General features: G+C 42.0%; 1 protein-coding gene across 1 annotated transcript in view; it reads left to right on the plus strand.

Moving 5' to 3' along the window:
* Positions 1-7,535: 7,535 nt before the first annotated feature.
* RAB3IP (RAB3A interacting protein) overlaps positions 7,536-23,707 on the plus strand; it is a 35,791-nt gene continuing 19,619 nt past the window's right edge. The window contains exons 1-5 of the mRNA XM_065419112.1: positions 7,536-7,804; positions 8,035-8,296; positions 16,614-16,709; positions 21,138-21,215; positions 21,624-21,827. Of these exons, the coding sequence (XP_065275184.1) occupies positions 7,554-7,804; positions 8,035-8,296; positions 16,614-16,709; positions 21,138-21,215; positions 21,624-21,827 (891 nt within the window). The 5' untranslated portion in view covers positions 7,536-7,553. The remainder of the gene's footprint in view (positions 7,805-8,034; positions 8,297-16,613; positions 16,710-21,137; positions 21,216-21,623; positions 21,828-23,707) is intronic.

The following is a 23,707-nucleotide window of genomic DNA, read 5'->3' on the forward strand; positions in this document are numbered from 1 at the left end:
GGCCCTTAGGTAGGGGCTGCCCGCTAACTAACCGTCTAGGCAGGCCCAGGCCCTGGATCAGGGCAGGGCAGAAACAGTCACAGCTCAAGCCCTTTTGGGGCAGGGGTTGAGCAAACAAACAGCTAAGGGGCCCAGGCCCTGACCCAGGGCGGGGCACAAACAGTCACAGCTCAAGCCCTTTGGGGCAGGGGTTGAGCAAACAAGCAGTTAATCAGGCCCAGGTTCCTACCTGAGCGTTGGGTGAGGGGGAAGCCTGCCACCCGTGAGTGGGGGTGGCAGGGGGGGACGCAGGCCCACCCACTCCACTGCGTCCCAGCCCGGGGCCCTAGCAGCGGCTACTGTCACTGCCGGTCAGTGGGGTATCCTGACCGAAACACACTGACATCGGCTCACAGGCCTCTGCAGCCTGACCGGGGTCGGCTATCCCCGGGCTACTTCCTTGTTCCCCCTCGGGGCCTACCTCCTTGGCGATGCCGGGTTCGGGCCAGTCCAGGAGCATCGGTTCCTCGGGTGCGGGGCTTGGGGGCCGGTCCGGTAGCTCTCCCCCAGGGTAGCTGGCCCGGGGCAGGCTTGACTCCTCCTCGGGGCAGCTGGTCCGGGGCAAGCTTGGCCAGTCCTCCTCAGGGTAGCTGGCACGCGGCAGGCTGGGCCAGTCCTCCTCGGGGTAACGGCTTCGGGGCAGGCTGGGCCAGTCCTCCTCGGGGTAACGGCTTCGGGGCAGGCTGGGCCAGTCCTCCTCGGGGTACCTGGCGAGAGGTAGGCTTGACCGGCGCGGGGGTGTAGCAGGCGGCTCTTGGCCTGCGGCGGTCTCCCAAGCGGGAGCTCGGCCCGGGACGTCTGCTCTCTCTGGCGGTCTGGGCCTCACTGAGTTCTGCTGGCGGGCTTTTATACTTCCGGGTCGGGGCCGTGACCTCGGAGGGGCGGGCCCCGGACCCGGTGGCTCCGCCCACGCTGGGATTGGAGGGAGGTCGGCCCTGTCTGAGATGGAGGGGGGCCACACCGGCTCACTACACAGTCATTCCTCCTTCAGTTCTTTGTGATAGAGCATAAAAAGCATATTAATATTACTGATTATGCTAAATAGTGTTTCAAGCCTTACTTGTTTAGCTTACTGAAAAGAGCATGCCTGTCTAATATAGGGCTAATTTCAGGCATATTGAAAACTAGTTTTAGTACACAATAAAAAACCCTCTGGCAGAAACAAGTTCTAACAAATTATCTCTCTGAGACATTATTACTTATGCAAAAGAAGAACTGTGTGGTGATAATTGTACAGTCCTTTTAAACATACACACTTGTTTGTTTTTGAAAATGCTGACTAGAGTTGACTTTCCCTCACCAAAAGCATATTGAAATGGTATTTTTTTCTTCTCTCCTATATTTCTTTCAGTTAAATAGGTAACAACACAGTGTATGGTTTTTGCTGTTCTGTAGGTGCTCCTGAGTGTTGCAGCTGGAATTTTTGAAATACATGGAATGAAGAGTGAGAGTTGTGGCTGTAGGGCTTCCTTCAGTGTAAAGAGACGCATCTGAGGTCACCTTGGCTGGTACAGAAGCGGGTTGCTATAACTGTCTGGAAGCTGGCAACCCCAGACTGCTACAGGTCCATTGCCAACCAGTTTGGGGTTGGAAAGTCGACTGTGGGTAAAGTGGTGGCAGAGGTAACTGAGGCCATCAGGCATGCGGTTTACCCCAAGGTGGCTGACGCAACATATTCCGGAAGTAATTGCTGGTTTTGAGAGAATGTGGTTTCCTAACTGTGCTGGGCTATTGATGGGACTCATGTGCCCATAGTTTGCCCTCCTCAAGGAGCATGTAAACCTCAAAGGATACTACTCCATTGTTACTCAGGCACTAGTGGACCACAGATGCAGATTTATGAATGTCAATTTGGGTTTTACTGGAAAAGTTGCCAGAGTTCTTCAGCACTTGGGAAATCTACATTCATGGACAGGCTGGGATGCTATTCACACTAAATTACATTGACATAAACAATGTTGCTGTCCCCAATGTTGTTCTGTATTCTGGGGGACCCATTGTACCTTCTTTTGCCTTGGCTTATGAAACCATACCCTGATTTCAGAGGCCTTGGCCAAAAAAAAAAAAAAAAAAGGTTTAATTACACTCTCAGCAGGTGTAGAATGGTTGTTGAATGTGTTTTTGGCTGATTGAAATCACATTGAAGGTGTTTACAAACCCATTTGGATGCCAGTGTCATCAATGCTGTCTGCATTACTATGGCTTGCTGTGCTCTTCACAACCTTTGTCAAGTCTGAGGAGAGCCATTTCCCCCTGAATGGATATATGACAGTGAGGGGATGCTGGATCAGTACCCTCAACCAGAAAGTGCAGCTACCACTGTGGGAGCTGGTTGTATGTGGGCAGCAGAAGTGGGGAATGCTTTGCATTCTCACAATATGGACTTCCATGGCCCAATGGAAGAGGGGGAATAGTACCTGTATGAATGTGCTAGTAGGGGAAAACTGGCTTATTTATTTTGGAGGGTTGGTGTTTGGAACGGGGGTTGGGCTTGATTGCTATGCAGTGTAAGTCTAAATGCCATGATGAACAATGAATTTGGTTGGAGGGGGCACAATGGCTGTACAGGTGGAATTTATTGAAATGTGAATTGCTAAATAGAGGAATACCATTTGCTTACTAATGCTTAATTGCTCCTGAACATGTTTTTAGTTTTATCATCACAAAACCCCCCCACACACACACACAAAAGGGCAGGAAATAGTGAATACCAGACACAGTCCCCTTATCGCTACATGTCCCCATGCTCCACATTCTCCTTTCCCTTCTTTATATGTTTTCCCCTCACTTGGTGGTGGGGGAGAGAGGTGGAGGTTTTCATCAGACTGGGGTGGAAGAAGGAAGACTGCATGGTGTTTAGTTGCCCTGCCCCAGCTGCTCATGGGTCTTGGATGCATGGGCCGCCCTGACATGGAGTTGTCCAAGCTACTGCTGGAGTGAGGGTACACTGCAGGGTGCTCATTCTGAGGTATGTGGGAAGCAGCAGGAGCTGGTGCTCTTGCAGCCATTATTGACAGGAGTTGGTGAAGCAGTTCTCTGTGTTGAACTCTTATCTTCCTCCCTTAGCCATTGTTCCTGTTCCAGAAACTGCTTTGCAAGTGCCAGCTCTGCTGCTGAAACACTGTCCTCCACCTGGGTGACAAGCCTGAGCCTCTCCACCTGCCTGTCAGCATGCCATTGTTCTTGTCTCTTGTCCCTCTTCTTCAGGTACTGGACCTGCTGGTCTGCCCTCTCAAGAACATTGACTATAACTTCATCACGGAAATGTTTCCTCTTGGAACAGTCTGTGAAGGTACATGGGGCAAGATTTTGAGTTCCTGAAGAACAGCAGGCAGTATAGATTGAGGGTCCTGAAATAGGACAAGAAACACAGGGTCATTGTCTAAAGTAGTTCAGTGGAGCAGGACAGAATTATTGTGAAATTTCCAGGACATAAAATGTAACAGGTCTAACATGAACCAACACATATTGTGAAGGGGATGCTTCAGTCCTCACACTGTCTCTGCACACAGCCTTGTTAATTGCAGTTATAGAAGGGCAGAGACAATGGTAATTTTAGAATTATAACCTTTATTCTGTTTCATAAACGTTTCATAACTAATTACCATTTGGAGTGGGGTGTGTGTATAGCGCCCTTGCTGCCAAAGGCTTTTTCTCTCATTTCAGGCCTTTCATATTTTGGAAGACATAACTGTTCTTGTGGTGCCCTATTGGCAGTGGGAGATGTTATTCCAAGCTGCTGGAGGGAAACTTGCAGTGTATGCAGCTGAAGTATTCAAATGAATAGTAACTGAACAGCACATTTGAGTGGAGTGGGCTAGTCAGCTATATGGGGGGCCTGAAAAATACACCCGTCCCTGCAGTGTGACTAACTATCTGGAGTTCCTGCTTCAAGAAAAGTTTGCAGCTATCAGCAGCCAGGATTGGGTCAGAATCCACGAGGGAATTAACATGAATTATTCTGTTATTGCTGCATAAAAACGCACTGAAATCTGCAACTTTACTCCATCCTGCACCCAGCACAGTTCTGGGAAAAAACTGCCACCACACTTGTACTTTGGAGAAATGATTTTGTGACCTGCAGAAATTGCATGGATTACCTCTAACTGAAATGGACTAGGTTTGGAAATAGAATACTGTTTCCCAAACACACACACGCAGTTCACTAATTACGGGTGGCTGCATAGACCTAGGAGAGGTGATTGCAGAGTGGCAAATTTCTAAATAATGAAAGGAAAACAAGAATAACCCTAGCAAACCTTGGTGATTTAACAGTTAAAATAACCTTTACAGCTGTTTATGAATGTTTGAAATTCCAAGTCACTATTTTAAACTCCACATGGTGGGAGGAAAGGGAAGAGGGAGTGGGAATGCCTTGGCGTTGTGATACAATCTGCCGCTAGTGGCCAAATGTTGGTAGCCAGGCTTACCATTTTTGCTTCCCTCCCATTACTGTAATAATAATCTTTTAAGTCATACACTTACCAAGCTCTGGAGTGGCTTCTGTTTCCACTGGATTCTCTGCAGGCTCGGCAGCTGGCTGTTCCTCGTGGGGTGGGGTGGGGCAGTGTCAAACAGCTCTTTTGAGTAGAGACCGAGAATTTGTTGTTGGTCCTGATCCACTGTCTGCTCTGGGACTGGTTTCATTAAAAGAGTCACTTCATGCTCCTGACTAGGAGCCTGCTGCTGGCTCCCATCAGTCCCCAGGCTGGATTCAAGGGCCAGCAGGGCACCGTACCGGCTGGCCAGGTCGTCATGAAGCACGGTTGGCTCCCTGCTAGGTGCAGTGCCCAGGATCTGGTCAAAGTCGTCATAAAATGGGCATCTTGGTGAGTTGCCTGATGTGCAGTTCTTGTCCCTGGTCTTCCGGCACTCGCTCTTCAGCCTCTTAATATGCTCCCTGCACTGATCACCTGTCCAGAAAATCTTGGAGAGCTGGCAGTTTTTAGCTATCTGCTGGTTTGTGTGATGATAGTTCCTTCACATTAAAGTTTTTCATACTTGATGAAATGGCAGTCACGGAGCAAGGGGATCGACGTACAGAGGAACTGGCAGAATTGTTGCTCCCATTTTGCTTCCTAGGCCATATTCTCCACTTGTCTGCCAGTTGGGCAAGTCATTCAGGCATGTCATTCAGGCAATCGTTCTCCCTTTCAGTCATGCAGAGGACTTGCCTCCCTCCTTTTTCTGCTTATTGAAGAAATTGGGATGCAAAGGAGAAGTGGGGAGGCAGAGAGTGAGAATGTGATTGTGGAAAGTTTAGATTGGCTTATTGAGGAAAGGGGGAACTGAACTGTGAAGTGGTGGGTAGGAGAAATTGAATTGACTTATCAGGGTGGGAGGCAGTGGCTTTGGGTATGTCGTGGACATTTTTCAACTGGTCTAGTAAGTTCCTTTGTATAGGTGCAGGGGCAGTTTTTTAGTCCCTATGTTTGAGCTTTTAAAACGTTATAAAAAATCCACTTTCACTCTAGTGATTTCAGTAGAGGGAAGCTGAAAACATATTGTTGAAGTTTAACCTTGAAGAAAATGGTCTGTACTTTTGTCAGCCTGCTCCTGCCCATCTTTTCATTCATTAATCAAACAGGCTTTATCCTCAAAGTACATTATTGTAATATTTTATGCTAGTTAAGCACAGGTGTAGAAAAAAGAAGATTCTCTTGCCAAAGAAATTGCTTACATGGGAACTTCAAAATAGGCTGCTCATGTTTGTGGTACAGTAGAGAAGCTGTAGATTTAGCGTTTATTCTGCTTACAAAAGAAACACTCTGCAAGTGGAGGGGATACTACCATTGTAGGTAGTTCTAAATAACACATTTCTGCAGAAAACAGGAATGCAAAAAGGTCCCAATTAAGCCATACATGGTCCTTAGTGTGCATTGTGTCTGGGATTTCCTGCAAGATCTTTCTGTGAAGTAGCAAGGGCATACTTAACACAGAAACAGCACAGTGAAGCCATTGTGTTCAGGTGCAGGAACGTTTTAGGGGTTTTTTTTTTGTTTTTTTTTTTTAAATCTTACCTGGCAATGTATTTAAATAGCTAGTCACATTAGGAAATAATTATCGATGTACATGTATCCAGCACAAATACAATACTGGAGGTAGAAAACTGTTTGTTTTGAATAAAGTTTTAAGTTTTTCTGTAGCATGTGAAGGTCCCTCCCTTTTAACTCTGTTTTTATTAAATGGACCTAAAAGTGATGCAGTAACTAAATTACTGCAAATGCAAATTGCTGATCTCCACCCTGGACACTGTCCCTACATTATAATAAGTATTTTAAAAAATTCACAAACTGGCTGCAAATGTAATAGTAAGTATATCACATGATCTTTGACTGTTGTAAACCTCATCTCTGCATACCTCCTCTCTTGCACCACCCTTTGTCATCATTTGTGGTGCTGTCTTTTTAAATTGTAAGATTTAAACAGGGCAGATTTTTGTCTATAAAATGCCAGACGTGTCTGTTGTTTAAATGCTATTCTTTCCCATGGTATTATGCAGCTACATGAAGAGACATACTTTATATTGCATTTATTTATGCTTATAAACCATGGAAAAATCTGTTTGCATTGCCACCACTTTCAGAGGTGGTCATGTAAGTACTTGCTACTTAGTTTTCCCCTCAAGTCTCCAAATTGAACCCTGAAATTTAGAACCCTGACTTTTACGAAGGGTTTGGATGCCCTGTGAAATTTCTGTAAAATTGGAGTTACCTGGTTGTAAAGGGCACATAGTCTCCCTGATTTTATGCTGAAAACAAAAATTGTGTTAGAACCTTTTCAATTCAAAATAGTGAATTTTCACTTTATGGTGAATGTGGGGGAAATGCAGAGATTTGTGCATGGCAGTTTTATTAGTATTTTACTACTTCATAGTATTACTATTTTGTTTATCTTTGGGTTGATATAATATGCTAAAGATATAAATTAAAGGGCTCATTTGTCTGAGTAGTCCCATTGACTATTTTTGCCACTTGAGTGAGCTATTTCAGGAACAGGCCTGTAGTTTAACAAACCATGGAACTTTGGGAGACTTATTTACAGATACACTGATTGGAAATACTTCAGACACTGGAATATGAGCTTTCTTATGTTCCTTTCTATTTTATTGTGATCAAAAGTAGAGTACTGGTCTAGGGTAGAAGAGAGAGGTTTTACCTAAAGCTTCAATTTTTCTCCTGTAACTTCTGTTCCCTACTCCACTACACAACACCCATGTGTTCAGCACATTTGTGTAGCTTTACAAGACACCTGCAATCTAGTGCAAGCTGACTTCATTGTATAAAACAGAACACACGTTCATCGCAATACATTCAGTTCCCATCACTCTGGTAAGCAGGCACCTAAAGCTTACTCTTAAGCCACCTGCGTTGTCAGTCATTCTGTCCAGTGTTTGAGTAAGAATGGGTTGCTTGCATTTGGAGTTAATAATGTAATATATAAACGTATTCTTTAGTAATCATTCTAATCATTTGCTTATTTAATTCAGGATTTCATATGATGAGGCTTTTATTATGGCCAGTGACCCATTGGAAGGCTTTCATGAAGTGAACCTAGCTTCTCCCACTACACCAGATCTTCTTGGAGTGTATGAGCCAGGGTCTCAGGAACCAACTACCTCACCCAGCGTAATCTACCGCCCACATCCTTCTGCTGTGTGCTCTACACCTATCCAACCCAATGCATTAAATGTTTCTGACCTTCCCACACAACCTGTTTATTCATCTCCAAGGCACCTAAATTGTGGGGAAACATCAGGCATCAAGTAGGTTATTGATGATGACTAACATCTGATTTATTTAAATGCAAATCTTGTTAATTTATTTAAATGGTTTACATAGCATGTCTTCAGTTAAAATATTATGAATATCTTTAATATCTTATGTTAAATTATGCTTATAGTGGCACATTTAACAGCAAAACTGACATTTCTAAAAGACTTATTCCTCTTAATGTGTGTTCTTATTTAAATAAAGAAATGTCATTTCTTTCCAGCATCAGTGTTACAGACACGGTTCCTTGTTCTACCTCTGGACCCCAGAGTGGGTCATCCAAACACAGTAATTCCAGAAAGGAGAGCAATAATGCAGAGAGAGAGTTTTTGCAGGGTGCTACACTGACGGATGTTTCTGAAGGGAATGAAGATATTTTTGGGCTGAGTACAGACAGTCTGTCTCACTTACGGAGCCCATCTGTACTGGAAGTAAGAGAGAAAGGCTATGAGAGATTGAAAGAAGAACTTGCAAAAGCTCAGAGGGTAAGATTTGTTTTATTGTATTCTCTAATGATTTCTGCTTGCAGAATAGAGAGAGATTTGTACTGTCATGAACTTATGGGTCAGAAATTGAACAGTCTGGGTCCCCCAGTTTTGCAGGATTATCACCACATCATTATTTTATGTAATCTGATCCTGAATATCTGCAGTGATGATGACTCAAACCTCCTCTGGTAGAGTGCTCAAGTATTGATTCTTCTTCTTATGAAAATCTTTTTCTGTAATGTCTAAATTAAAACATTTTTCTTTCCTTAAACTTAGGCCATTCCTCCCTTCCGAGAATAAGAATAATTCCCTTCTGTTCTAGTGTTACCTTGTAGATATTTATAGACACTGATAATGTACCTCTTGAGGCTTCTCTCTCCCACACTACATAATGTAGCAGATGCCATAGAAAATAGAAATATTTTAGAATACAGGTTTTCACATACTACAATGATGTATCATAGGAATGCATGTATATGAAAGAAGAACATCAGTGGCACTCTTCACAGTACCATTATGCCATACTTCGAATGGAATGCTGTCTTCTGTCAGGTGGAATAGCCTTGTTGTTAAAGTGTGTGACTGGGAACCAGAACATCTGGTTTCATTTCTTGCTGCAAACTGACATGTAACCCAGGGCAAGTCCTTTAAACTCTGCTTCTGTTCCTTATCTGTAAAATGGAAGTAATACTTTTTTACCATGCAATGTGCATTTGTGTAATTCATTAGTATTTGTAAAGCGCTTTGCCTTCCTTGGATGGAAGGTGTGCTATATAAATGCAAAGCATTATTATTTATTGTGTTAACACCACTTTGTCTTTCTTAGAATTGCTAGTTTCCTGGTGGATGTTACCCAGTTTGTAGATGTGCTGTCTTTTCCCTCTTTCTACATTTATTTGTATTTAACCCCATCTTGCCACATGTTTGGATCAGTCTTCCTGAATGCTTTCCTCTCCTCCCCCCCCCCTCCCCCCCCCCCCCCCCCCCGTGTTGGATGTTGTCATTAATTCTGTCATGGCTGAATTTACCCCTTCATTATGATTGTTAATGTAAATTTTAAATATGGGTTCTCATGTTGTTCCTGATATTGAGATTTTTCCACTAAATAATCGCTCTTAGCCAACTTTCCATTCTTTGCTATGGTGTTTTATTTTGTTGGAATTTGGCAAACAAAACAAAACCAAAAAACAGCTGTGGTTAAGTTTTTGGGGAAAGTCAATCACTGTCACCAACCAGTTCTCAATTCATTGTAGTTTTCTAAGTTTAAAGTTCCACTTTACAGAAAAACCCCAAACACTTGAAAGTACACAGATGCATAGCTAGGGTTACCTAAACAACTTCAACGTAGCCCTGGTCACCATTGTCACCATGAGAACAACCAGAAAATCTGAGATAGCCTTATCTGGGAAGTTTTGAAATTGGGAAACTTAACGTCAACCTAACTACCTATTGGGGCCCAATATTCATGTATGTATTTGACTATACCTTCTCTCTCATCTTTTAGAGACACTGCTGGACGAAGTTATCAGAGAGAACAGGGCATGTACAACACTGATAGTGTGTTTCAGGACATAGAAAATCTGTTATGCTAATGATTTGGATGGTGGTGGAAAACCTACTTCTTCCCTCATAGAGGCCAGACATCAGGCACTTCTCAAGATGCCTGGCACCATCAGCAAGGTTGCAAAAAGGAAATATCCTAGAATTTCTTGGGGTCTCAGTGACAGTTATGCTTACTCTGCTTCCGTCTAGATGAGCCACCACATCCAAAGCTGCTTATAAGATTGGGGGAAAGTTGGGGTCTGACATAAGAGCCAGGGTTGCATTCAACTTTATTCTAGGCATTTCTTGAATTCAGATATCCTAAAGCATTCTCCTGTCCACAGATTTTTCCTCTTGCAAACTTAATTTTGTCTGAACTCTTTGTGAACCTCCTTTTGAACTTATTCCTGCTGTTTCCACTTTCTCTTTTTAATCCTTAATCTTATTCCTAGTGGCTGTCTCCTGATAAGAGTGCTGGAGTTGGTAGGAAGGTTGATTAAAGCTCTCTAGTTATTTATTGGAACTAGACTGTATCTTTCTTTAAATTTAAATGTCTCTGGCACCAATTTAGTGCTGCGAGTGTGCATTCCATAAATAAAAAAAATACATATAACATACCAATATAAAGGACTGCCCATCCCTCCATGACAGATAAACAGTCACCAGCAAGTATGATAAGAATTATATAAAACACAAACCCTCAAACCCACCCCTTTCCAAAAGCCTTCTAAAAATAAAATAACCATTTTGCAGCATATTCAGAAGGTCAGCAAAGACAGGCTCAGGTGGACCAATGCAAAAAAGGAATCTTGTAGTGAGAACTTGAGTTGACTCAGTCTCATCAACTTCATACTGAAGATAACAGGGACATGGGGTCAATCAGTGCAAGTATGCTTTCACTTCAACCCACAATGGCGTCTTTTGTGTGGGCTGTTCAAGTTTGCAACTCATCAGCTGTATTCCTTCATTAAAACAAATATCAAGAAACTCAGATGATGATTAGCCGAGCATGGTTATTTGAAGACTCACTGACTCAGTAAACTTGTACCTAAGACCTTTTCCAGTCATGTCTTTATACACTTATTATATCTGCCAACCTCAGATTGAGGGGTTTGTCAAAAGTGGTTAAGAAAAATAAGCCAACCACATTTAGATGTCATCCAGATGAATAGTGACCATGTCTTGATGTACAGCATTCCATGACCTGTTGGAGAGTGCCAGAGAATGGCTTCAAGTCAGTTCCTTTTGTTTGTTCCCCATCTTAAGTGATTGGCATCTCAGAATTGTCTTTTGTTGGGAGCTTATCTGGAATATCTGATTATGCTGTGGCATTTCAAGGAAAACCAGACTTCTCATAAACAGATGAGTGCTGAGAGCAAGCCTCTTGGTCCTTAAGCAATTAAAGGTGAAGTGCAGATCCTGGCGGACTGTGCTGACATACTTTATTAGTTGTATATACACCTCTACCCCGATAGAACGCTGTCCTCGGGAGCCAAAAAATCTTACCGCGTTATAGGTGAAACCTCGTTATATCGAACTTGCTTTGATCCACGGGAGTGCGCAGCCCCGCCCCCCCGGAGCGCTGCTTTACCGCGTTATAAAATGAATTCGGATATATCGGGTCACGTTATATCGGGGTAGAGGTGTATGTGCTCCTATATTAACACTTTGTTCATGAGGATCTAGTCAGGTAATAAAAGCACTACCGTTGCTATCTATCTGCATAGGGAGACTATTTTTGACTTTTGTTAAAAGTTGGGGTGAAATAATTCCATAGTAATTTTTGTGAGTTTTCAGGTTTAAAATTAGTTGATTTTCTCCAAGTAGCTTAACTTTTTTTTTTTTTTTTTAAAGTAGCCAGGTGGGGAGTGCCACTAAACCAGCTGTCTCAGCTTGTGCTTTTTATTTCTCATTACTCACAGCTGAGTATAGCTAACGCCTTGGCTACACTTGCAGAAGTACAGCAAACCCAGAGGACAGTGCAACCCTGAAACAATCAGCCCCCCTTACTCACCAACAAGGACCATGGTGGCTCTCCCGATAAACCTGTGCAAGCGCATTGCACACTTTCTGGATGAGACATTCGAGGAGATTACCGAGGCCGATTACCGCGATGTGATAAACCACATCAATGCACTATTCTGCATCTAGGCATGCATGCCTAACCCTCCTCTCCCAAAGAGCCCGCACCGAAAAAATTCCTTCCCGAAAAAAAAAAAATGCTTACCGGGAACCTGCTCTTCTGTTTGTCCTCCACCAAGTACCGACCGCTGCGACTGGCTACCTTCCTCCTGGCTCGAGAAGAGCTCCTGGCTGCATGGCTCCAGGGATTCCGGGGTGTCTCCATCCGGCCCACCCCCCTCACTCCCGTTTTCCTCCTCCTCCCCCCCGCCCCCACACCGGCTCTGAAGTGTCCATGGTGGTGCTCGGAGTGGAGGTGGGGTTAACCCCAAGTATCGCATCCAGCTCTTTGTAGAATTGGCAGGTCGCAGGGGGAGCACCCGAGCGGCCGTTTGCGTCGCGGGCTTTGCGGTAGTCACTCTGCAGCTCCTACACTTTAATCCTGCACTGCAGGGCGTCCCGGTCATGGCCCCTTTCCATCATGTCCTTTGATACCTTCCCGAAGGTATCGTAATTCCTACGGCTGGAGCGCAACTTCCTCCCCCCAAACACTGATGAGGTCCAGCAACTCGCCATTGCTCCATGCTGGGGCTCGCTTGGCGCGTGGAGGCATGGTCACCTGGAAAGATTCGCTGATAGCACTCCACACCACGCCGGACTGAGCAAACAGGAAGGGGATTTTTAAAATTCCCGGGGAATGTAAGGGTGGGTCACATGGTTGGTTACCTGAGGCCAGGGCAGTAGAGTTTGAACTGATGACCAGAGTGGCTAGAACAGGCATTGTGGGATACTGCTGAATACTTCTGGAGGCCAGTCACAGCGCATTGGGCGGCCACACTGGCGCCGCAGCGCTGCAGTGGCAGCGCAATACACGTTATTCCTCTCTGGGATGTGGAGTACATGCAGCGCTGCAACCATGGAGATACAGCGCTGCAAATGCCTTGCCAGTGTGGACGGGGAGTGAGTTACAACGCTGGGGGCGGCTTTACAGCGCTGCAACTCGCAAGTGTAGCCAAGGCCTAAGTCTTCATTAACAGCTTCAGACATAAGAGAAAGCCTTTAGCATCTGTCTAGATACCTTTGCTTTTAAAGCACATCAACGCAAAATATTTAGCTTGTTTGACAATGTAATATATAGTGTACTATGTTCCTCCTAAATAGCCTGGAAACTTGCCCAACAGGATTTAAGATTTGACATGTCTAGCCAAACTTCTAAGAGCAATAGGCTATGTATGGTGTCCTCTGCTTTTTTGTTATGTTTCAGTAACGTAGCCAAAACTGAACTCCTGCTTGGACAATTTTATTGTTTAAATAAGTTTACACCACTAGTCTTATTACTTTGACAGCCTACACTGAATCTTAAAAAGGTAGTCTTTCCAATCACCACAAGCTGAACAGTTTAAAAAAAAAAATCCATGTATCTAAACCACAATATTTTATGTTAATTCTGTCACTTTAAAGGTTTAAAAGTCGGCAAAACTAGTTTTACCTTTCAATGTGACTTTAAGATAATGCTTGACCTAATGTTATTTTAACTTCCTTTTGAGGCTTACTGATGCATGTAATGTTTCCTTTACAAACAGTGAAGTTGAAAACTAAGTGCTGGTATGTTCCCTCTCCATTGTAGAAACATACGAGGCCTGAATATTCACCACTCCTGGATCAAAACCTGCCTTTTCCCTTCTTCAACTCCCCTACTTTTTCCTCGAGAAATACAGTTAAACAAAAAGGAACATGAGTAAATATAAACTTGCTGACCTTCAGTGTTGTCTTCCCTTGGGTTTATTTTTCTGTTTAATTCCTTTATTGTACTTTGTTTCTCTCCTTTTATTTCCATGGTCTTCCTCTTCTTTTTCCTCTTTCTTTCTGTTCTCCCACCACAAGATATGCATCTGTCTCCCTCCCTAACCTCTTTCATTTTTCTACAGCATTCTCTTTGGGAAAGCTAGCTGCTTGTGTGTGGAACAATAGATATTAAGTTGGGAGATAGACCTTAATTGCTGTGCCTTTGCATGCATAGTACCTCTCGAAATACAATCTTTCAAAAAAGTTAAGTCTGCAGATCGGAAAAGCAAAAAATGAAACTTTCACACAAACAAACCCAAAATAAACACAACTCCCAAATAAAATAAAAAATCTACAAATTCCAAACTAGGTGGGCCTATAAGTGTGCCCTGAGGTTTGTCAAACTTTAGTTGTCCAAAAGCAGGATATTAGAAAATTTTGCGGCCAGTGTTATCCTAGGAATTGAGAACAAGAGCTTAATTTGATGCTACAAAATGAGATGTGGTTTCTCATGACTACATTGTAGGGTGTTTAAGCTTTTGAAGACAATTGGGAACACCTTCAGTTGCATCCAGAACTGTATAGGAAGCCAATGCAGAGATTTGGGCATTGGTTCTATGTCTTCCTAGTGATTTCCTCCTCCAAGGGGGTAGGCGGGTGGGCAGCTGAATATTCTGGGTGATTTTCAAGGGAAGTCTTATAGAGTGTATTAGAGTATTCTATTGTGGCAGTGACAAAATTGTGAATGGCTGAGTTCTACATCATAGGGGAGTGGCTGTAGCCTCATGTCCCACTGTGGGGAATGTAGGGTGCTAAGACCCAAAGCTGTAATCTGAGAATTCAGAAACAGTGATGGCTTCAAGAATACCCCAATTTTTAAATATCTAAAAAAACCATATTACTGTGTATTCAGTGGTGCTATTTTATTGCTTTCATTGAGTGTCATGAATAGGGTAAGCTGATGATTCGAGCCTATTGAGTGTAAGCCCCACCAAAAATATCACACGTATGTAAAGTGATGTACTGTGGAGTGCAGTGTCACATGCTCCCATTTGGAGACTTAGTGGGACACCTGGAGGCTTCAGTAATAGTGGCTGCCAATGAGGTAGTCTAGCTCTATGTAACATGGACTGAGAGCAGCAGAGGGAAGCGGAGGGAATACAGGCATCAGTGGAGCTGTTTCAGATCACATGCACACCCTCCCTGCTACCTCTTCTGCTTTTCCAGACCCATCAACAAGTGGGGTGGAAGGATTTCTGAGCCTTGTGTTGGTGTTGGATGTCAAGTAGAAGGGAAAAGAGTTCTGAACCTGGAGTCTTGGATAGGAGAGAGCTTAGAGCTGAGGTGGGGGTAGTTCTGAGCTATTGCAGGTTAAGTAGGAAGATGAGGGCTTCTTGACTATGGAGATAAATTGTTGTCGGGGTGTATGTGGAGGTGCTTCTGAGTTGGTGGGAGTTGGTTTGGAGTGAGCTGATGTAGTCTGGCAGGCTGTGAGTTTGAAGGGGGATGGGTTTGGTTGGCACAAATGAGTGCAAGGGGAGTTGAGAGTCAATTGGTTAATGAGTTGGTGTACATGGGGAATGGTAGATTGAAAGAGGAGAGATTGTGATAAAGACAACACCAAAGGCATTAAAGTGACATATATACTGTTTTCTCCCACCCTGCCCTTTCTTGTAAAAGGTCCCAGGTTTTCATTTTGAAAGGGCCAAGCAGTGGGTGAAGGACGAGAGTGCCCCCCCCCCTTTTTTTTTCTTCCCACTTCCTCACCAACCTCCCTTATACCTATCAAAATACTCCAAACCCCAGTGTTTCAGTGTTTCACTTTGAAAACATGATCAACCTGGGCACTGTGGGAGGTTGCCACCTGCAGCACTACCACTTGTTTTGGGCTCCAGCTGCCACTGTTCCTAACTGTATGCAGTATTCTAATGTCAGGAAGGACTGGCAATAGGAAGGCTCTTCTGAGCTTTTCCTTCCATTTATAAAGTATATTCAAGAAATCTTAGACCATATTATCATTTACACTAAGACTTCTTTACACTGCTCGGCTCAGAGTTAAGATCTTAAAGTGGGAGTAAATGTAATTTATGCCCACTTTACAATGTTCCGTCAGTGTAAAGGGGCCTATAGGGGTCTTAGTATAAATAAGATTAAGCCTCCCACTCGCCAAGTTTTAATGTTATAGTAGACCGTTATAAGTAGCATTAAACTGATTTGATTTGACTGCATATTTCTGCCTTTACAAGGAGCAGGGATATAAGTTTTGTTTTGGAGTTAGCTAGAGCTGTACTGTAAGGCGGCTCCCTGGAGACAAAACTTTATATTAAAAATATATTAAGGTTCTGTGAGAACTGAGACTCTTCTTCAGACAAATGTTTTTCTTTAAAGGTAAAGAAAATAAAACATTTCTTTAAATTAAATTAAAAATTTGAAAGGTGTATATTGGCTATATGGCTATATCAAGCACTAGTGAAAGCAGTACTCATATTGTCACAATACAAAACTTATGAAATGCCCAAACCTTATAGAATTCTTTTATATATTCTTCTTTTGGTTTCTATATTCTGTTTCAGTGAATGTAGTCTTCTATATTTCAGGAAAGAAGCTTTTTGTACTTCAGAGAATTTTGGAAACACATATTTAGCTTAGTTGTATTTTTAGATCAGCCTGACAGGTTGCCATGTAGAAGGAAGTACTAGGTATACATTTTCAGCATTAATGTTATTGCCTCTAGTGTTAAGTTCAATGTTTTGAAAGGTTTTATTTAGCAAAGGTTAGCTATTCCACTGATTTACTTGTGGCAGAGCTTTAAAAGCCCACAAACTACTACATTAAGTTAGAATAAATAATTTTCAATTTTCCATAGGAGCTGAAATTAAAAGATGAAGAATGTGAAAGACTTTCTAAAGTGCGAGATCAACTTGGACAGGAATTGGAAGAACTTACAGCTAGTCTGTTTGAGGTTTGTTTGAGTCTTTGCTGTGATATAATTAAAGGAGACTGGGCAAGGTGTGTTATGTAGCATCAGTACATTGTACTGTGATACAGAAAAATCAAGCTTGTAAAAGAATTTGTGGTCTCAAGGCTTGGGCCTGTTGAAGTGGAGACTTGAGAGCAAGAAATCATATAGCTTTACATGTATATAGAGCGAGACCTCATTAGCCTTGTTAGTCTGCCTATTGCACCCAAAATGAGGGATGTAAGAAAAAATAGTCCAGAAAGCTTAAAATGTGTCATTCTTCTCTTTTGTATAACCATGTTCTATCAAAGCCAGATTATCTGTCTAGAAGATTGCATAAAAAAGAAGTAAATTTGGGGCCACAATGCGGGGGACAGAAAAATGAATGTTCCTGGTGGAAGTGCGGTATAACTCTTCATGCTTCCAGCTTTTAGATTTGGGGCCAGGTGCATTTCTCCCCAAAACTTTGAAATAAACCTATTAAATATACACAGTTGTTATTTATGTGCATTTGTGTAGCCAGTCAATATAGAATCTGGTTGCACAATCAGAAGCATAGATATCAAAGGGATCTCTAAAGTTAAGATAAGGACAGTGGTGCCATCATAAAGAGAATGAATTTGTGCTCTCTCAGGAAACCATTCTAAAGATATATTTATACTTAAGGAAGGTAGCATCCAGAGGACTAGTATCATTTAAAAAAAAAATTGAGTTCAGAGGCATATAATTGGAAAAGAATGAATAGAAGACTAGAAAGAGTAAGGTAGAAGTGTGTGTGATGGTAAACGAGAAAGGAGAGGGGAAAATGAGATAAATTGGGTAAGTATTTCACATAAAAATAAATATTCCTCTGAAGCATTAAATTGATGCCATGTCACAGCATCATGAAAAAGTGTATTACTTAATCTGTATTTGATATGCAAAACATGAAATATAGGGCATTTAGTAACTATTCTGTAATGTGTTTAAGCTTTCAACACTCCCAAATGTTAACATACCACTGAAGTTTTACTTCTGTGATTACTTCACTAGGGCCCCGGGGCCCTGATCCTGCATTGGGATCCACAAGCCTGGACCTTTGTGTCTATGCAGAGTCTCATTGGCTTCCTTGGGTCATTGAATGGGCACAGGGGCTTGTACTAGTGTAACCTATGTAGAGGAGAGGTAAGTCAATCTACTTACCAATTCTGTGCTATGGAGTTCCTCTCTCTGACTTAAAGGATTTATACAGACCATGAATTCCTATCATCGCAAGAGACTACGCCTGGATTTTCTATAGAAACCATCTAAATACTAAAAGTGGAAATTATAAGAAGATTCACTTTCTTTCTCATCTTGGGAATCCAGTACCAGTCTTTACCATCAGCCAGTTATGTGCACACACACAATTCATAATTTTAAATTCCTTTTTATGAATAACACTCCAAAGATAAACGGTTACAGCACAGTGTTACAATGCACCCTAGCTAGATGAATATCACTAACTAGAGATTCTGTTGTTTTCCTTGAAATTAAGAATATAACACAGGACCTAAACCTGAAGCTACATATACATGTAATATATATATATATATATATAATTCCATACAAAATAAATTGGGACTCTGACAATCGCAGATCTTTTGCCTTCAGATAGGCTCACCCTGAGTATTATATTGACAAGTAGGTAAAATTGACCAAGTAGGTAAAAAGTTTAGTTATACTATATAACCAACTATTTCAGCATCCACGCTATTGCGCACATAAACTTCAAATAAGAAAGAAAAGAAAACATGATAATTACCGCAGCTGTTAGGCTCACACACTGTCTTTGGTTCAATGATGTCCTGAAGACATTTGGCCTCCAGGCTACAATTCCTTCTTAATGGTGTTTCCCAGTCTAAATCTTATTGACTTCTGTAAAATTACAGGAAATGGCACTGAGATTCAACCCAGAGATTCAGTCTGGGTTACCCCGACAGCTCTATCTTCTCCCTGCAGGGCTGGGTGGGATCTGACTGGTGCTCCAAATTGCTGCCAGTTTTGTAACCCTGACAGAACTCACTACTGATTGGCTTGCCACCTTGTCTGGGAATGTTTCCATATCAACTCAGAGCGAGTAGAAACAGCAGCTGTAATTACAGCAATGAGTGTGTTTGGCTGAACACCATGATGTAAGAAAAAAGAAATGGAGGTTACCTTAGCACAGGGGTCGGCAACCTACGGCACGCGAGCCGATTTTGAGTGGCACGCAGCTCCCTGCTGCAGTCCTGGCCCCCAACCCCACTCAGCCCCCCCCGCCCACCGCTCTCCCCTGCAGGGGCAGGAGGCAGAAGCTTGGTTCTGCGGCAGCCAAGCTTCCCCCTCCCCCTCTTCTTCCCCCAGCTGTGCTTTCCGGCCCCTCCTCCACTCTTTCCCTCCGCCAATCAGCTGATGGCCCTAGCGAGGGGGAGGGGGAAGAGCAGCAGCGTGCACACAGCTCTGTAGAGGATGCAGAGAGAGGTAGGGACGGAGCCTGGGGGAAGGGGGTCGAACAGGGCATATCCCTTCGAGCCCCCTGCCCTGAGCCGCTCAGGGCAGGGGGCTGGGAGCACCCCTACTAGCCGAGCACCCCGCCCCTCTGCCCTGACCCCCCCCCAACACACACCCATCCCTCTGCCCTGAACCCCCCCAACACACACCCATCCCTCTGCCCTGAACCCCATACCCCCAGCCCTCTGCCCTGAACCCCCTCCACCCCAACATACACCCAGCCTTCTGCCCTGCACCCTCACACACCCCCAGCCCTCTGCCCTGAACCCCCCCACCCCAACACACACCCAGCCTTCTGCCTTGCACCCCCCAGCCCTCTGCCCTGACCCCTGAAACACCCCCCCCCCCAGGTCTGGGGTCCCGGCCGCAGGCCCTGATCAGCCCTCTGCCGGCCTAGGTGAACAGAACCCCAGGCTGGCAGCGAGCTGAGCAGGCTGGTGGCATGAGATCAGCATTTTAATTTAATTTTAAATGACGCTTCTTAAACATTTTGAAAACCTTGTTTACTTTACATACAATAGTTTAGTTATATAATATAGACTTATAGAAAGAGACCTTCTAAAAACGTTAAAATGTATTACCGGCACACGAAACCTTAAATTAGAGTGAATAAATGAAGACTCGGCACACCACTTCTGAAAGATTGCCGACCCCTGCCTTAGCATATCCCAGTGCAGGATCCAGGATTTATTTTGTATAGTTGGGTGTGTGTTTTACATCCCAAATACTTAAATTGTAATAATATGACACACTTTGTTTTGTGAGATGCATCCCTGCTTGGAAACTGCATGGTCAATGTTAAATGTACCTGTACAGATTGTATAAATGTGTGTGTTCTTATTCCTGCATGTATCTGTTGTGATTTAAGGTAATCTTATAAACCCATAATCTAGAACTCTCATGTAAGCCAAGGGGAGCTAAGTCATTCTTGCTTTAATGATTTATTATTTTTTCTTTTATTTATATAGCATCCAAATATTTGCTAGGCGCTCTACAGATATAAGCTAGGTCCGTGTCCCAAATAATTTATAGTCTAAATCCTTTGTGTTGATTTCCCTTGACACCAGCCGGTCACAACAGTTTACCCAGGTGCAATAAGTTGCTGAATCAAGGCTTAAATAGAGGTATCATACAGACAAAACTATGGGAGGAGTAGAGGAGAAGGATGTGTTTTTTTTTTTTTTTTTTTTTTTTTTTTTTTTTTAACCTTAACCCCTTAGCTCTCTTCTATTTCCCTTTATTAGCAGAATCTTGCTTCCTTACCTGGATTGTTTTTAACACGTTAGTATTTAAATTTTTAAAATGTAATTTATTAATCACTAACCTAATATATTTTTGTTTGGTTTTTACATTGCCTATTTTCCTGTTTAATTTATTTTTACTGTTCAGTATTAGACTTCATATATTCATTCAATGAGCCTTCTTCATGCACAAATTAAGATTATTGAGGTTGGTTCTGCTGGCAAACAGGAGAGCAGAAGCAGGCTCCTTTGAGTATGAAAGTGTGCCCATGTTACTTCTCTTGTTGCTGGTCCTCTTTCTCAAGAGAGGAAGGGGGTCTTCAGTTGGCAGCCACCAGAGCTTGATTGGAGTTTGGAGGTCCTGCCAGGTACAGTGCTAGGGGTTGGCTGCTCGGGATGTCAGTTGCCCAGTGTCTGTGATCAGGGCCAATGATATAGGGGCCCACTGATCCCCTTTGTTTTGCCATTACAGAAGTAATAGGTTTGTAGATATTTTGAGTTAATAACTATTTTATTTCAATTCCAAGAGACATCACAAATCTTACTCTTTTTATTTGTAACCTTCATGAAGAAATGGGGTATTATGTCATTTATTTTTAAAGGTTTTTTTTTCCCCTGGGTTTTGTGGGGTGGCTATTTTATGTGAAACATGTACACTACAAAAACATTTGTTTTATAGGAAGCACACAAAATGGTGAGAGAAGCTAATGTCAAACAAGCTACTGCAGAAAAACAATTAAAAGAAGCACAGGGAAAGGTAAGTTTTTTTCAAACTTATTTTCTGTGCATTTTATTATAGTGTTTAAATCCAGAATTGTTCATGGGTGAAAAATGTAAAGAGGATCCTCACTTGTGTAAACCTATGCTGCTAATTACTGAATTGTTCTGTGCCATCTACATATACTGTCTATAAATGCTTTTGGGCTTGGCGTTGGATTTTTCCAGCATAATGTTGAATAGTTGGCAGTGGACACAGCAAAACAGCAGTGCTACTGCATATGGTGCTCTAAAGGTGTACATATTGCTGTTCTTTATGCAAATCAAGACAATTACATTCAGTATCCATATTTGAAAAGTATCTAACAGTATTGCCAATTAACATTTATATCATGCCATAATGTGTGCCTAGGCGGCAAGTACTTAATTGTATTTTCTCATTTTCAAGATTGATGTCCTTCAGGCTGAAGTAGCAGCTTTAAAAACACTAGTACTGTCCACTTCACCAACATCACCAACTAAGGAGCTTCAGTCTAGTGGAAAAGCTCCATTTAAAAAAGGACATGCAAGAAACAAAAGTACAAGTAGTGCTATGGGTGGCAGTCATCAAGACCTCACCACAGTGCAGCCAATTGTGAAAGACTGCAAAGAGGTAACAGTTCAAAGATTGTGTTTTTTGGCTAGGGATGTTCATTAATGTTTACTGAATTAAAAACAATTTTATTTTCATTCCCTATAAAATTGTGTATGGTTATGCATGTGTTTGTAAAATCTTCGTGTAGCACTGATTGCTTTCAGAGATTTTTCTGTTAACTTCTGTTTCATCTTGGAGTTCCATATCAATAGCTGGTGAATTTCTGAATCTTCCTGTTTACCTTTAAATGCTTTCTTTGGGGAGAAGATTCTAAATATTTCAAATATTTAGAAAGATAGTTACCTCTGGTATTTTCTGCAAGAGTTTTTAAGACTGTCAGCTTTTTTGTTATACATTTGGAAAATGTACGAGACTTGGTTAATTTCAGGCCTTTCTGCACTATTGGTCATAGAACTGGGAACAGTCAGATTTACACATGGTAAAGTCAAACTATAACTCTGAAATCTAGTTAATCTAGAAAAAAAAGTTGAAAGTGGTTTCCTACACCTGCTTCTTAATCTACTTGCCAATTTTAATTGTTTTGCAATTACATTAAAAATGTTTTTCTTTCCCTTGTTGCTGTGCAAGGGAAACAAACACAAAGGAAACGGACTGTATAGAGGAAATCAGGAAACTAATTATATACAAAATGCTGTTATTGCACCAGTATTTTTTTAAAGGGCTGTAATATAATTCTCTAATCTTTCATATATTCGTAATCTTAGGTGCTGTTTGTAAAAATGGAAAAAATATTCAAATAGAAGTGTAATTTAAATTGATTGGATCCCTTTTAAAATTTTGTTCCAGTATAATTCACTGCTGACCTGATGAGGGAAAGAGTGGGGATAGAAGAGAGTTACACATTCAGCACCTAGAAAGGAAACGAATAAGGCACTAAAAGTATAAAGCAGAAAGCCAAATAAAAAGGATCAAGTCAGGAGCAATAATGAGTGCTTTTCAAGTCAACTTGGTTTCTTTTAAATATTGGATGAGGAGGGAAACTGAGCAAAATACAAAAAATAAATGCAATGTAATGACTGTTAGATTTTTAAAATTTTGAGTAAACACATACAAAAATTGTTTTTTTTTTAAAAAAAAGGTTTTTTCCCCCCCTGTGTGTGACTCTTTAAGGTATTGATAAACCATTCATTTTCTCATGCCTGAGAATTTTTCTTTTGATTGAGGCTACGGGGAATGTTTCTTTAGGGAACAGAATACACTTATTGGGTTTCATTTGCACAATGAGATTGGTGGCTTAGCAACAAGGGTATTTACAACCTGGTTTAATTGAGATAGCTGACTTTGATTATATCTAGGTGAAAGTCAAGTGGATCTAATGGAAAATAAATTGGCCTGCCTAAATTCTGTTTTTTTTTTTTTTTTTTTTTAATGGTTTATAGGAAATGGTAAAACGCTTAAAGATCAAGGAAACAAATGGATAGACTAGAATAGTATACAAGAGGTTAATATACATAAACTAATCTTTTGAGTTTAGTCAATCAGGATTGTTCTAGTGTGAATTATTTTCCCTCTGCAGTGCCTCATTTACATAGAATATTTTAAAATAAGGTTTAAATTGAGGTTTAAAAATCATATTTACTTTCTAACAAGCATACTATAAAATAAGCATAATTAAATTCTCAGTTGGGTGTGTCTGCTTGTCGAATGTTACTTTCCTCTAGAACACCCACCCTATTCATTGTTTCTGAACTCTTCCTCACTCCATCTCACTAAAACAGCTTCTCCGCTTTCACAGTTCCTAATCGTGAGGTGGCCCAGAAAGTCCAGCATTGGGCTTCTTTTCTTTTTTTCTATTTCCAACTGTTCCTGTTTTCAGTCCCCTTCAAGTTTGTCAGTGAGGTTCTGTTTTCTTTTCTCAGTCCATAACTGTCATCTGC

This window comes from Emys orbicularis, chromosome 1 (genome assembly GCF_028017835.1).
Source record: "Emys orbicularis isolate rEmyOrb1 chromosome 1, rEmyOrb1.hap1, whole genome shotgun sequence".
In the NCBI taxonomy this organism is placed as follows: Eukaryota; Metazoa; Chordata; order Testudines; family Emydidae; genus Emys; species Emys orbicularis.